The following is a 12,720-nucleotide window of genomic DNA, read 5'->3' as shown; positions in this document are numbered from 1 at the left end:
CCAAACCTGCTCCCTCACACTCGCTGGCTTGGTCATCTGCAACATCCCCACAGCTGTTTACTGACAGTCCGTCACCAGCACGAGTTTGAACAGCCAACTAATACACCCCCACAGCTCTGGTGACATCATCACTCCACACTAATACACCCCCACAGCTCTGGTGACATCATCACTCCACACTGTTCTACTTCCTGTTTCGTTCCTCATCCTGCTCTGCGTTGGTCAACCCACAGTCATCTTCAAACAAACATGTTTTTCATTTTGACAAAAAATGAGGGCATGTTTGTTTATGTATAATTTAAAAATCAAACAATTGGAGATTCTCATATTATGATATGAAACTCGTGATATTTATTATTATTATTTTTATACCAGTCAAAGCTATTTGGCCAACCAGATGAGATTTTGTTTGCTTGCTATTGTGGAGTATTTCCCTTTTGTTCGGATGGCCCATATTATGTAGAAGATGCTGAAGATGTCGAGTATAGCATTTTGTGTGGAAATCTGAGAAGCATTGGTCTGAAAACTCAAGAGAACAGTTACGTGTGTTAGTAGTATTTCTATTATTATACCATGAAAAGTAAGCTCACTTAAGCACTCAGTCATCTCCTCTGGCGTCCCACTTTGCCACATGTCCTGCTTTGTTTGTTTGGCAGACTTGGCCAATGAATGGACCCATTGTCAAGTCGACTGCTCTCGAGCAGATTGTTGTATTTCTCTCCTCCCCGATTGAGATACAATGGACAGTCGTTTGGCATTTACAACATGACACTCATTGTCGACACCAGGAAAGAATGATGCAAACAGCATGCACTGCACTAGATGGTTGTGCCTGACAGATGTTAGCAGCGCTGCCCCATTGAACTTCCTCTGTGTGTCTTTTATTAGAATATCTTTGCAGTGTGGGATAGATGGCGGCGATGACAAGCACCTGGACTTTTTCCTGACCATGTCATCTGCTCGGGAAAAACTCTGTGCCCTCTTGCGTAGTACAATTTCTCAACCATTATAACCTCATCCTCTTAAGGAGTAAAAATCTGCACTCAGCTCACTTTCAGTGAGTCACTCATGACCTGATTCTTAAATGGGAATATATTTGTATACTATCACGCCTTAACCTCATCCAGACATAGAGCCATGGCAGAATATATGACTCATTACTAACTCGCCACAAAGTATAAAAGTGAATACACAAGAGTGTTCTTCAAAAATAACCACATGAAATTCAAAAGTATTTCATACTTATGATCATACCATGATCTATAAAGAGAAGGTGGATATATATATGAATTAGGGCATCGATCTGCCACTTTTGTGTTGTTTGGCTGCATTGATTGTGGTTAAGATATTAATTTCTTCTTTCTTTCAACCTTCCCACCCGACCCCAAGGACACGGAGGCCATGAAGAGGGCTCTGGGGCTCATCGACTCTAAGATGAGCCAGGCTAAGAACTGGCTGAGAGATCCAAACGCTCAACCAGGTAATGGGGAAATGCATCAATGTCCTGTTGTTACCTTCATTTATCCATTCCACCGCCGCCGATGGTGTCCTCAGGCTGGGTATCCTGCCTGCCTTAGCCTGTCACTAGTTGGGTTTCCTCCCAAACGTATCGCACATTTTAACCGAATTCTCAGAAAATCGGAAAAGAAAATGCGAAATAATGTTTCCATCCGCTGCTGTTATGCGAATTATAGAGCTATTCTTATTGATGTGTTTGTGGGCGTGTCTTTGTTCTAGGGGATGCAGGGGAGCAGGCTATTCTTATTGATGTGTTTGTGGGCGTGTCTTTGTTCTAGGAGATGCAGGGGAGCAGGCTATTCTTATTGATGTGTTTGTGGGCGTGTCTTTGTTCTAGGAGATGCAGGGGAGCAGGCTATTCTTATTGATGTGTTTGTGGGCGTGTCTTTGTTCTAGGAGATGCAGGGGAGCAGGCTATTCTTATTGATGTGTTTGTGGGCGTGTCTTTGTTCTAGGGGATGCAGGGGAGCAGGCTATTCTTATTGATGTGTTTGTGGGCGTGTCTTTGTTCTAGGAGATGCAGGGGAGCAGGCTATTCTTATTGATGTGTTTGTGGGCGTGTCTTTGTTCTAGGAGATGCAGGGGAGCAGGCTATTCTTATTGATGTGTTTGTGGGCGTGTCTTTGTTCTAGGAGATGCAGGGGAGCAGGCTATTCTTATTGATGTGTTTGTGGGCGTGTCTTTGTTCTAGGAGATGCAGGGGAGCAGGCTATTCTTATTGATGTGTTTGTGGGCGTGTCTTTGTTCTAGGGGATGCAGGGGAGCAGGCTATTCTTATTGATGTGTTTGTGGGCGTGTCTTTGTTCTAGGAGATGCAGGGGAGCAGGCTATTCTTATTGATGTGTTTGTGGGCGTGTCTTTGTTCTAGGAGATGCAGGGGAGCAGGCTATTCTTATTGATGTGTTTGTGGGCGTGTCTTTGTTCTAGGAGATGCAGGGGAGCAGGCTATTCTTATTGATGTGTTTGTGGGTGTGTCTTTGTTCTAGGAGATGCAGGGGAGCAGGCTATTCTTATTGATGTGTTTGTGGGCGTGTCTTTGTTCTAGGAGATGCAGGGGAGCAGGCTATTCTTATTGATGTGTTTGTGGGCGTGTCTTTGTTCTAGGAGATGCAGGGGAGCAGGCTATTCTTATTGATGTGTTTGTGGGCGTGTCTTTGTTCTAGGGGATGCAGGGGAGCAGGCTATTCTTATTGATGTGTTTGTGGGCGTGTCTTTGTTCTAGGAGATGCAGGGGAGCAGGCTATTCTTATTGATGTGTTTATGGGCGTGTCTTTGTTCTAGGAGATGCAGGGGAGCAGGCTATTCTTATTGATGTGTTTATGGGCGTGTCTTTGTTCTAGGAGATGCAGGGGAGCAGGCTATTCTTATTGATGTGTTTGTGGGCGTGTCTTTGTCTTAGGGGATGCAGGGGAGCAGGCTATTCTTATTGATGTGTTTGTGGGCGTGTCTTTGTTCTAGGAGATGCAGGGGAGCAGGCTATTCTTATTGATGTGTTTGTGGGCGTGTCTTTGTTCTAGGAGATGCAGGGGAGCAGGCTATTCTTATTGATGTGTTTGTGGGCGTGTCTTTGTTCTAGGAGATGCAGGGGAGCAGGCTATTCTTATTGATGTGTTTGTGGGCGTGTCTTTGTTCTAGGAGATGCAGGGGAGCAGGCTATTCTTATTGATGTGTTTGTGGGCGTGTCTTTGTTCTAGAGGATGCAGGGGAGCAGGCTATTCTTATTGATGTGTTTGTGGGCGTGTCTTTGTTCTAGGAGATGCAGGGGAGCAGGCTATTCTTATTGATGTGTTTGTGGGCGTGTCTTTGTTCTAGGGGATGCAGGGGAGCAGGCTATTCTTATTGATGTGTTTGTGGGCGTGTCTTTGTTCTAGGGGATGCAGGGGAGCAGGCTATTCTTATTGATGTGTTTGTGGGCGTGTCTTTGTTCTAGGAGATGCAGGGGAGCAGGCTATTCTTATTGATGTGTTTGTGGGCGTGTCTTTGTTCTAGGAGATGCAGGGGAGCAGGCTATTCTTATTGATGTGTTTGTGGGTGTGTCTTTGTTCTAGGAGATGCAGGGGAGCAGGCTATTCTTATTGATGTGTTTGTGGGCGTGTCTTTGTTCTAGGAGATGCAGGGGAGCAGGCTATTCTTATTGATGTGTTTGTGGGCGTGTCTTTGTTCTAGGGGATGCAGGGGAGCAGGCTATTCTTATTGATGTGTTTGTGGGCGTGTCTTTGTTCTAGGAGATGCAGGAGAGCAGGCTATTCTTATTGATGTGTTTGTGGGCGTGTCTTTGTTCTAGGAGATGCAGGAGAGCAGGCTATTCTTATTGATGTGTTTGTGGGCGTGTCTTTGTTCTAGGGGATGCAGGGGAGCAGGCTATTCTTATTGATGTGTTTGTGGGCGTGTCTTTGTTCTAGGAGATGCAGGAGAGCAGGCTATTCTTATTGATGTGTTTGTGGGCGTGTCTTTGTTCTAGGAGATGCAGGAGAGCAGGCTATTCTTATTGATGTGTTTGTGGGCGTGTCTTTGTTCTAGGAGATGCAGGAGAGCAGGCTATTCTTATTGATGTGTTTGTGGGCGTGTCTTTGTTCTAGGAGATGCAGGAGAGCAGGCTATTCTTATTGATGTGTTTGTGGGCGTGTCTTTGTTCTAGGAGATGCAGGAGAGCAGGCTATTCTTATTGATGTGTTTGTGGGCGTGTCTTTGTTCTAGGAGATGCAGGGGAGCAGGCTATTCTTATTGATGTGTTTGTGGGCGTGTCTTTGTTCTAGGGGATGCAGGGGAGCAGGCTATTCGCCAGATCCTGGATGAAGCCGGGAAAGTGGGGGAACTGTGTGCAGGGAAGGAACGCAGGGATATCTTGGGCACAAGCAGGACCCTGGGTCAGATGACCGACCAGGTTTCGGAGATGCGGGCGAGGTAACAGTGAAGGACGCTTCTTTGTCTCATATTTCAAGCAACCCCCGTGTCTTTTATTTGACATTCCCGTGTTCTGTAGCTGTGATAGATATGCTTCCAAAATGCACTCATTTCATTTTCATTGGGTAATTTGATTCGGAAATGCTCCCTTGTTACAGCAGCATCAATGTCCACCCTAAAAGCGGGCGAGTGAAAGGTGATAAGCATATTAGAGGGGATTATGGTGTGATTAAGTGATATCCTTCCGATATGAAATCTGTCTTGTCACCAGGAACCTTGAGTCACGCTACATAAAAATCAGCTGTCTGGTATTAATCCATAATCTACTTTAACCCCTGCTTGAATTATGTCTTTGAAAACCGAGAGATGCCTCTGAGCCTTGTCTGCAAATGGAGGCATTGAGTTATGAAAAAACGATTCTTAACAGGACGACTAAAAGGCACCCCAGAGCACCAGAGTGAATAGACACAAGTAGAGTGTGGACACGCACAGTCAGACACACGCACATGCACACACGGGGGGGGCTTTACATTTCAGATTTTTGGAACCCAAGCCCTGTTTGCTGCTTATCAATGATCATGTTGATTGGTAGATTCCTTTCTTAGCATAATCCATGCTGTTCCTCATATTAGCTCCAGATAGTTAGCCACCAATACGAGGTCAATGGGGTCACGCTGCTGTCTGTGAAAACTGACTGAGGCTCACTTAAATGTACTTTGTGTGCACTCACTCACTGTGGAGGACTGGGGTTCCAAAAATGAGAACTATCCCCTCTGGTACTCACAAGGTCTTCTTTACCCATCCCAGAGGTCACGGGGCATCCCCGGCTGCCATGCAGAAGGCCCAGCAGGTCTCCCAGGGGCTGGACGTGCTCTCAGGCAAGGTGGAAAATGCTGCCCGCAAGCTGGAGGCCATGACCAACTCCAAGCAGGCCATCGCCAAGAGGATTGATGCTGCGCAGGTGAACTCTCTCTCTGCCATATCCATATCCAGTCGATGGCCATAATACAGTTTGACCCTTATTTGAAACGGCATGGTTCACAAAGGGTGGAGTTAAACTTGAAGATGGCTGAAACTTCTGGTCATGTCAGTGCATTTGACAGCGTTTTGAGTGGTCCTCTTGTTTTCGTGCCCCATGCAGAACTGGCTGGCAGACCCCAATGGTGGCCCAGAGGGAGAGGAGAATATCAGGGCCCTCCTTGCTGAGGGTAAGAAGATTGCCGACATGTGTGAGGACCCCAAAGAAAGAGAGGACATCTTGCGCTCGCTTGGCGAGATCGCTGCCCTCACTCACAAGCTCTCTGACCTCAGAAGACAGTAAGTGACTGACCGATCGGAAATATGAGTCAAACTGACCGTATTTACTGAGGCTGGGCTCCTTGGACAGACCTTATTTCTGATATAGGTTCATGAACACTTCAGAACTACACTGCTAGGCGTTTGACTGGGATTGTGTTCTTTACTCTTCATAGGGGTAAAGGTGATACCCCAGAGGCCAGAGCTTTGGCTAAACAGATCGCCACAGCTCTCCAGAACCTGCAGTCCAAGACCAACAAAGCCGTGGCCAACAGCAGGCCTGCAAAGGCAGCTGTTCATCTGGAGGGAAAGATTGAGCAGGCCCAGCGCTGGATTGACAATCCCACTATGGATGACAGCGGTGTGGGTGAGTCTGGCCGCCATCCCCCCACCTCCTATGTCTCTCTATCTATCTTCCACACACACTTAGTCACATTCCTTCCGTTCCTCTTGTGGTTGAAATGCAGGCCAGACACTATGTACAAGTCAGCTTGACTTTCTACTGTACATTCACCCAACCCCGTCATTTCTCTTCTTGGTTTTGGCGTGTCTGCTCTGCAAACCTGGCGGCTTGCTCTTCTAAGAATCGTTGGGTCAGAGACTATCTATAGAAGACTAGACTATAGAAACACAGATGAAACTATATATACATCAAAACTACCCTATCAAAATCTTTGCTGAGTATTCAGGTCAGACTGTTAAAACATGGGAAGACAAGACCTTATGTTTATGTGAATGTTTACATGCATGTTGTTGTTGTTGTTGTGTGTGTCCAGGCCAGGCGGCCATCCGTGGACTGGTGGCAGAGGGCCGCAGGCTGGCCAACGCCCTGCCAGGCCCGTACAGGCAGGAGCTGCTGGGTCAGTGTGAGCAGGTGGACCAGCTCATGGCCCAGCTGGCAGACCTGGCCGCCCGGGGCCAAGGGGACTCCCCTCAGGCACGCGCCGTGGCTCAGCAGCTCCAGGAGGCCCTGAAAGTAAGACGGCTCACGTTCACTCACTCTCACACTCTGCAACCCCACTATGATAGATAGGTCAGCGTCCACAGATACCGTAGGTATAGACAAGCACTCCCCCTGCTGGTTACACATACACTTACATGCACTTAGTATGACCACTGGATTCCTACAATATTTATTGTATCACACGGTGTTGGAGTTCAATAAGACTAATTCGCTCAGTTATTTGATTGATTTATACAAGGAAAGCTGAATACAACATGTTTGTATTTTTAAGCTCAATGAGTCACCATCAGTCTGTTGACGGCTTGTAACACTTTCATGTCGAACTGCTCCCTCCCCAAGGACCTGAAGGGTAGGATGCAGGAGGCCATGACTCAGGAGGTGTCTGACATCTTCAGTGACACCACCACTCCCATCAAGCTACTGGCAGTGGCTGCCACTGCGCCCTTCGATGCCCCCAACAGGGACGAGGTCAGTGACATCATCCATTGCCTCATCACTCGCCTGACTGTCGAGACTTACTGTCATCAACTCACTGTGATCTCACTGGAAATAAACAAAGTTTGTTTAGAGGTGTTGTCTTCATTGGCAGGGCCATCAGATTATAAATAACAATCCATTTGGATAATGCAAATGTGGATGTGCAGGTCTTTGACGAGAGGGCTGCCAACTTTGAGAACCATGCCAATAGGCTTGGTGCCACAGCAGAGAAGGCTGCTGCTGTAGGAACGGCCAACAAGAGCACAGTGGAGGGAATCCAGGCTGCCGTCAAGTCAACAAGGGACTTAACACCACAAGTATGGTCGTTTTTTTTGTTTATATCTGTTTCTGTGTGTCTTTGTCTGCTACTCTGCAGCAACATTTTGCGATGTCATAGAGTTTTTCGCTCTCGTTTAGCCGAGTGTTTACCAGTTGGTTCTCTGTGGATTGACAGTTAATGGCTACAATATTTTTAGGTGGTATCTGCGGCTCGTATTCTGCTGAGAAACCCTGGCAACCAAGCTGCATATGAACATTTTGAGACCATGAAGAATCAGTGGATTGACAATGTGGAGAAAATGACAGGTGAGGTGTCGCAAAGAATCTGTAACTGTCTGGCAGCAAAAATTATGGTAATCTCATACATCTCTGTGTAATTCCCCAATTCCCTTATCTTAACCTGGCATTAATGTTTAGGTTTGGTGGATGAGGCCATCGATACAAAGTCCCTGCTGGATGCCTCGGGAGAGGCCATCAAGAAGGACCTGGAGAAGTGTCGCGTGGCCATGGCTAACCACCAGCCCCAGATGCTGGTCGCTGGCGCCACCAGCATTGCCCGCAGAGCCAACCGTATCCTCCTGGTGGCCAAACGAGAGGTGGAGAACTCTGAGGATCCCAAGTTCAGGGAGGTGGTGAAGGCTGCATCTGATGAGCTGAGCCAGACCATCTCTCCAATGGTGATGGATGCTAAAGCCGTGGCTGGAAATATCCATGATCCAAGTATGTGTACGCCGCTCGCTAATTTTAAGATTCGATTTCATATGCAGAGACTGCTCTTGGCATGTGCCGCAGTGTGGAACCTATTGATTATTAATGATGTGTTTCTTTTGTGATGGCTAGGTCTTCAGAAGGGCTTTCTGGACTCAGGATACAGGATCCTTGGTGCTGTGGCAAAGGTGAGGGAGGCCTTCCAGCCCCAGGAGCCGGACTTCCCACCACCTCCTCCCGAGCTGGATCAGCTGCATGTAAGTCCTGCAGTGAAACAAAACTTTGTGCACCAACCCGTGGATTTATACTGTTGCCTACAGTACCTACCTACCGACTTTTACCTGTCCCCTCTAGCTTAACGATGAGCCGGCACCACCCAAACCTCCCCTTCCTGAGGGTGAGGTTCCTCCCCCCAGGCCCCCACCCCCAGAGGAGAAGGATGAAGACTTCCCCGAGGCGCAGGCCGGCGAGGTGGTGAGCGAGCCCATGATGGTGGCTGCCAGACAGCTCCACGAGGAGGCCCGCAAATGGTCCAGCAAAGTAAGTGAACATGGAAATAAATACTAACCTAGGCAAACAAAGAATTTGATTATATATATAGATTGATTATTATTTTCCTGTCGTTATTTTTATAGGGTAACGACATCATTGGTGCTGCCAAGAGAATGGCTTTGCTCATGGCTGAAATGTCGCGCCTGGTGCGTGGAGGCAGCGGGAACAAGCGTGCCCTCATCCAGTGTGCCAAGGACATCGCAAAGGCTTCTGATGAAGTCACACGTCTGGCCAAGGAGGTAGCCAAGCAGTGTACTGATAAGCGTATCCGGACCAACCTGCTCCAGGTCAGTTAAGTGGTTTTGATTGTAGAAAGAGGGCGGATATCATTGTGGTAAAAAAATGTCACCACCTCACCATTCTTTCTGACCTTGTTTCAGGTGTGTGAGCGCATTCCCACCATCAGCACACAGCTCAAAATCCTGTCCACCGTCAAGGCCACCATGTTGGGTCGTACCAACATTAGTGAGGAAGAATCAGAGCAGGTGAGCACAATCATTGTTACGGGTGTGTCAACTGTGTCATATCACAGTATTCCCTGCCCTTTCTTAAAATGGCCTCAGATTGGGATTATTCCAATGAACCGTGTTTATTTGTATTTATTTTCCAGGCTACAGAGATGTTGGTTCACAACGCTCAGAACCTGATGCAGTCTGTGAAGGAGACGGTCAGGGAGGCGGAGGCAGCTTCTATTAAGATCCGGACAGATGCAGGTTTCACTCTCCACTGGATCAGAAAGACACCCTGGTACCAGTAAGAGAAAGGCCAATGCTCCCCCCTGCCTTATGCTGCTTCAGTCCAGCTGGCCAGGAGGACAACTGAAGCTTGAGCAGGAAATTGAATGGACAAACATTATGCTTTTTCCAAGCTATGATATCAGTGCCCACTAACCCCAAACATGGGCGAAATCCGATGATATGCTTTTACTCAACTGCCACCCCCCCCCCCTCCCATAGCCTGGTAAAGCCAGCCTTCAACGTGACGGCTGTAGCGTAAGTTTCTTCGTGACTGATAGTACATAGAGGTCACGTGGAGGCTGGGTTTACCCAGGCTACCATGCTGTCTGTAACAGTGGCTGTTCTGCTAGAATGTACAAACGGGGGATCATGCAAGTTGTGTTAGATTCTTACTGGGATTTTTTTTTTCTAAAGTGTGTAAAAAAAATAATGTTTTAGAGCTTATTTTGACAAATCCCAGGAATATATATATATTGATTAGAGGTTGGATTTCCTATAATGTCAGGTTGATTGTTTTTGGTCTCCTTTAGACACAGACACACCCCATGGTAAGTGAAATTTGAATAGCAGGATTTTCTCAGAAGACATTTTTATATCTTTGTACTGATTATTTTATGTAATTTTTGGCATCCATTCACCTTCGCTAGGACAAGCACACAAACTCACGGGGGGAGTTGTTACAAGTACAGTATACGCCTATGCTCAGCTCACACAAAATATATTCAATGGTATTATGTCTGTTTACACTATGCTATATTATCTGAAGTGGGGGGAAAACACTGTTATTTTACATTTTCTAATGCAATTGTAGCATTGTTTTTTGTTTTCTATTATTAGGAATTCTGCCAAAGACATTCTGCCACAATCTCTTAAACTATGATTGTCTTTCTTGGGTCAGAAATACATGTTTGGGTTTTAAGGGCTAGTTCATTAGACAAGTGAATTACTTCTACGTGCTTAGAGGTGATGGTGGAAACCGCTTGTAAACATACATCCAACTCACATGTTACATTGTTGAGGTTCCATGCCGAGAAAAACAGGCTTATGCTGCAATATGAGGCGTATTGGCTCAAGACCAGCAGTCTTTCCTTAGGTGTCTTCAGAGGTACTTGTCTAGCCCATCTGGCTTTCTGAACACTGCACAGTTGTATGTCTCATGTTGTCTTCTGCACAATCATTGTTGTGAAATATGAATTGCACACACTCTGTCAAGGGAATGGCCTGGGCATAAGCGATGAAGCACAATGCCATCTGAAACCGGTGAAATCCTTCTTGTTTTGTGTTGTCTCATTCAACTCATGTCTCCATACACTAAACATAATTGGCCACGGGTTGTGGCCACACTAGTTAATGTTTTGAAATGTCTGAAGGAGACTGTTGGTGTGAATGTGTCTTTTCTAAGAATCTAATACCCAGATGATGTGCCTTGTGAAAGAAACTTTATTTGCAATATATATATTGTTTTTATTTACAGATGTTTTGTATCATCTGCACAAGGAATCACCAATATTGATTTGTTGAAAACACTTGTTGTACATGATTCTTCTATGAAGTTACAACTGCTTCATCAGTTCTAACAAGAGTCAAATCAAGCTCTAAGTAAACCCTTACAAACTGCGTAATATGGAAATTATACAAAACTTATTTGGGTTCAAAAATAGAGCTAAACTAAGTTATGCTTAGGCATTGGTCACAATTTTGTAATAAAGCATTTTATAGCACTTCCAAGTGTGTCTGCTCTATTTTTTCCTTCTAGGTTTTTCTTCTAATCCATTATTCCAGGTGACTTGCATTGTGAATGAGACTTTCTTTGCCATGTTTCAGTTAAGATAATGTTTTGTCACATCTACACAACATATCACCAAATTGAACTACGGGGTAGTTTACTTTCCACTGCACTCCTTTAGTAATAATTTAATAAATTGTAGGTCGGATTCAAGATTCACTTTAATAGTTACATTGAGTCGATTACAAACGCGAGGAATTATAAAGTGCTACTACCAGAAGTAGAAAAAATCCCTTTAGTAAAACGGTCAATATGAACAGGAGGAGCACAGACAGCGTATGCATTGATGAAGTGTAACTAGCTAATTACCGTATACTCCTCACGTCACGTAACAAACTCAGTCATTGGTTGCATGCTGTGTCTTCCAGGCTGTAGCATCATCTGTGGGGAGGGAAGCTGCATGCACCCTCTATCCCCAGTGGCTTCACAACAGTCTCGTCGCCAACTGAAAACACATGTCTGCTGAGAAACAAAACATGTCGACAGCCAGGAAAATAGCGCTAAGGTAAGGTTATGGGTTCTCAATCAAATTCACGATGCTGTACAGTACAAGTTAGCACTGTAGCTAGCTAGTAATACAATGCTAACATAGGCTAACGTTACCGTTGTTTGTCAGCTGTCAGCAAACGGTGCATAGCGACAAGGCGCTAAATAGTTTGCACGCCACCAGAAGTGCTAAATCAAATCAATTAACATGTGAATGCAGGGGGTTAGCCAGCAATATCTTATTTATCGCCATGACGATAAGCACAGCTAGCAATAGAGGGTGGGTAACGTTACATCACACAATTGAGAGACAGATCCTCTCGGTGTGCACATGTAATTATATCATTATTAATAATTGGTTATTATTATAATTAAGAAAACGTTACGTGGAAATGGTGTGTTGTCTTTGTGAAAACATGCGTCGTCTGCATTCAATCTGTTATTAATTAAGTGAAGTAAATTGGCTGGCTTATTAAGGCAAACTTTATCCTCCTTTAGCTAGCGTTACATTTTAGGAAGTTATAGCTCAGTCATGACAGTGACAGGAGGACTGCCTTTTTTCTTCTAGAAACATTTATTAATCTGTTTTTATTGTTTTTTGTTTTATTGTTCAAAAGGTAGGCTACCGTGAACATAAAAATACCCCGTATCACTAAACTGAAATGGCATAAAATACGTAAACTTGGACAAAACACAACGGCACATTACAAAAATACAATGAACAATTCATTCATTGGAATGGTATCAGGGGTCTTGCAATAAAAATAATAAATACACCCACTATAATGTGTTTTAACACGTCGATTTTCTTAAAAATAAAATACAATAAATGTTGGTATTAACAATTACATTTTAAAGTGCTAAAAGGACATAGCGTCTTGTTTACATCGACAATCTGCTGGAACGTATTTGCGTAACGGAATGAACGTGCTCTTTTGCTGCGTTCAGGTTCCACCGGAAAAAAATACTGGAAGTGTTCACGCTGCCGAACTTGTTTGAAGCAGTTAGACACT

At 45.2% G+C, this 12,720-nt stretch overlaps 2 protein-coding genes across 2 annotated transcripts in view; both read left to right on the top strand.

Annotated features, from left to right (window-relative positions):
• The window catches only part of vclb (vinculin b), a 32,463-nt gene extending 21,306 nt beyond the window's left edge, over window positions 1–11,157 (top strand). The window contains exons 7-21 of the mRNA XM_083635230.1: window positions 1,390–1,480; window positions 4,275–4,422; window positions 5,230–5,383; window positions 5,564–5,739; window positions 5,895–6,085; window positions 6,495–6,694; window positions 7,022–7,150; window positions 7,327–7,476; window positions 7,636–7,744; window positions 7,856–8,158; window positions 8,279–8,403; window positions 8,501–8,686; window positions 8,782–8,985; window positions 9,079–9,183; window positions 9,309–11,157. Of these exons, the coding sequence (XP_083491356.1) occupies window positions 1,390–1,480; window positions 4,275–4,422; window positions 5,230–5,383; window positions 5,564–5,739; window positions 5,895–6,085; window positions 6,495–6,694; window positions 7,022–7,150; window positions 7,327–7,476; window positions 7,636–7,744; window positions 7,856–8,158; window positions 8,279–8,403; window positions 8,501–8,686; window positions 8,782–8,985; window positions 9,079–9,183; window positions 9,309–9,455 (2,418 nt within the window). The 3' untranslated portion in view covers window positions 9,456–11,157. The remainder of the gene's footprint in view (window positions 1–1,389; window positions 1,481–4,274; window positions 4,423–5,229; window positions 5,384–5,563; window positions 5,740–5,894; window positions 6,086–6,494; window positions 6,695–7,021; window positions 7,151–7,326; window positions 7,477–7,635; window positions 7,745–7,855; window positions 8,159–8,278; window positions 8,404–8,500; window positions 8,687–8,781; window positions 8,986–9,078; window positions 9,184–9,308) is intronic.
• A 428-nt stretch (window positions 11,158–11,585) lies between these two features.
• adkb (adenosine kinase b) overlaps window positions 11,586–12,720 on the top strand; it is a 136,384-nt gene continuing 135,249 nt past the window's right edge. The window contains exon 1 of the mRNA XM_083634681.1: window positions 11,586–11,726. The gene's annotated coding sequence lies outside the window, so the exon portion shown is untranslated. The remainder of the gene's footprint in view (window positions 11,727–12,720) is intronic.

This window comes from Poromitra crassiceps, assembly GCF_964638095.1.
Source record: "Poromitra crassiceps genome assembly, chromosome: 4".
NCBI classification, from domain to species: Eukaryota; Metazoa; Chordata; class Actinopteri; order Beryciformes; family Melamphaidae; genus Poromitra; species Poromitra crassiceps.
This window is presented reverse-complemented; position numbering and strand designations above follow the sequence as displayed.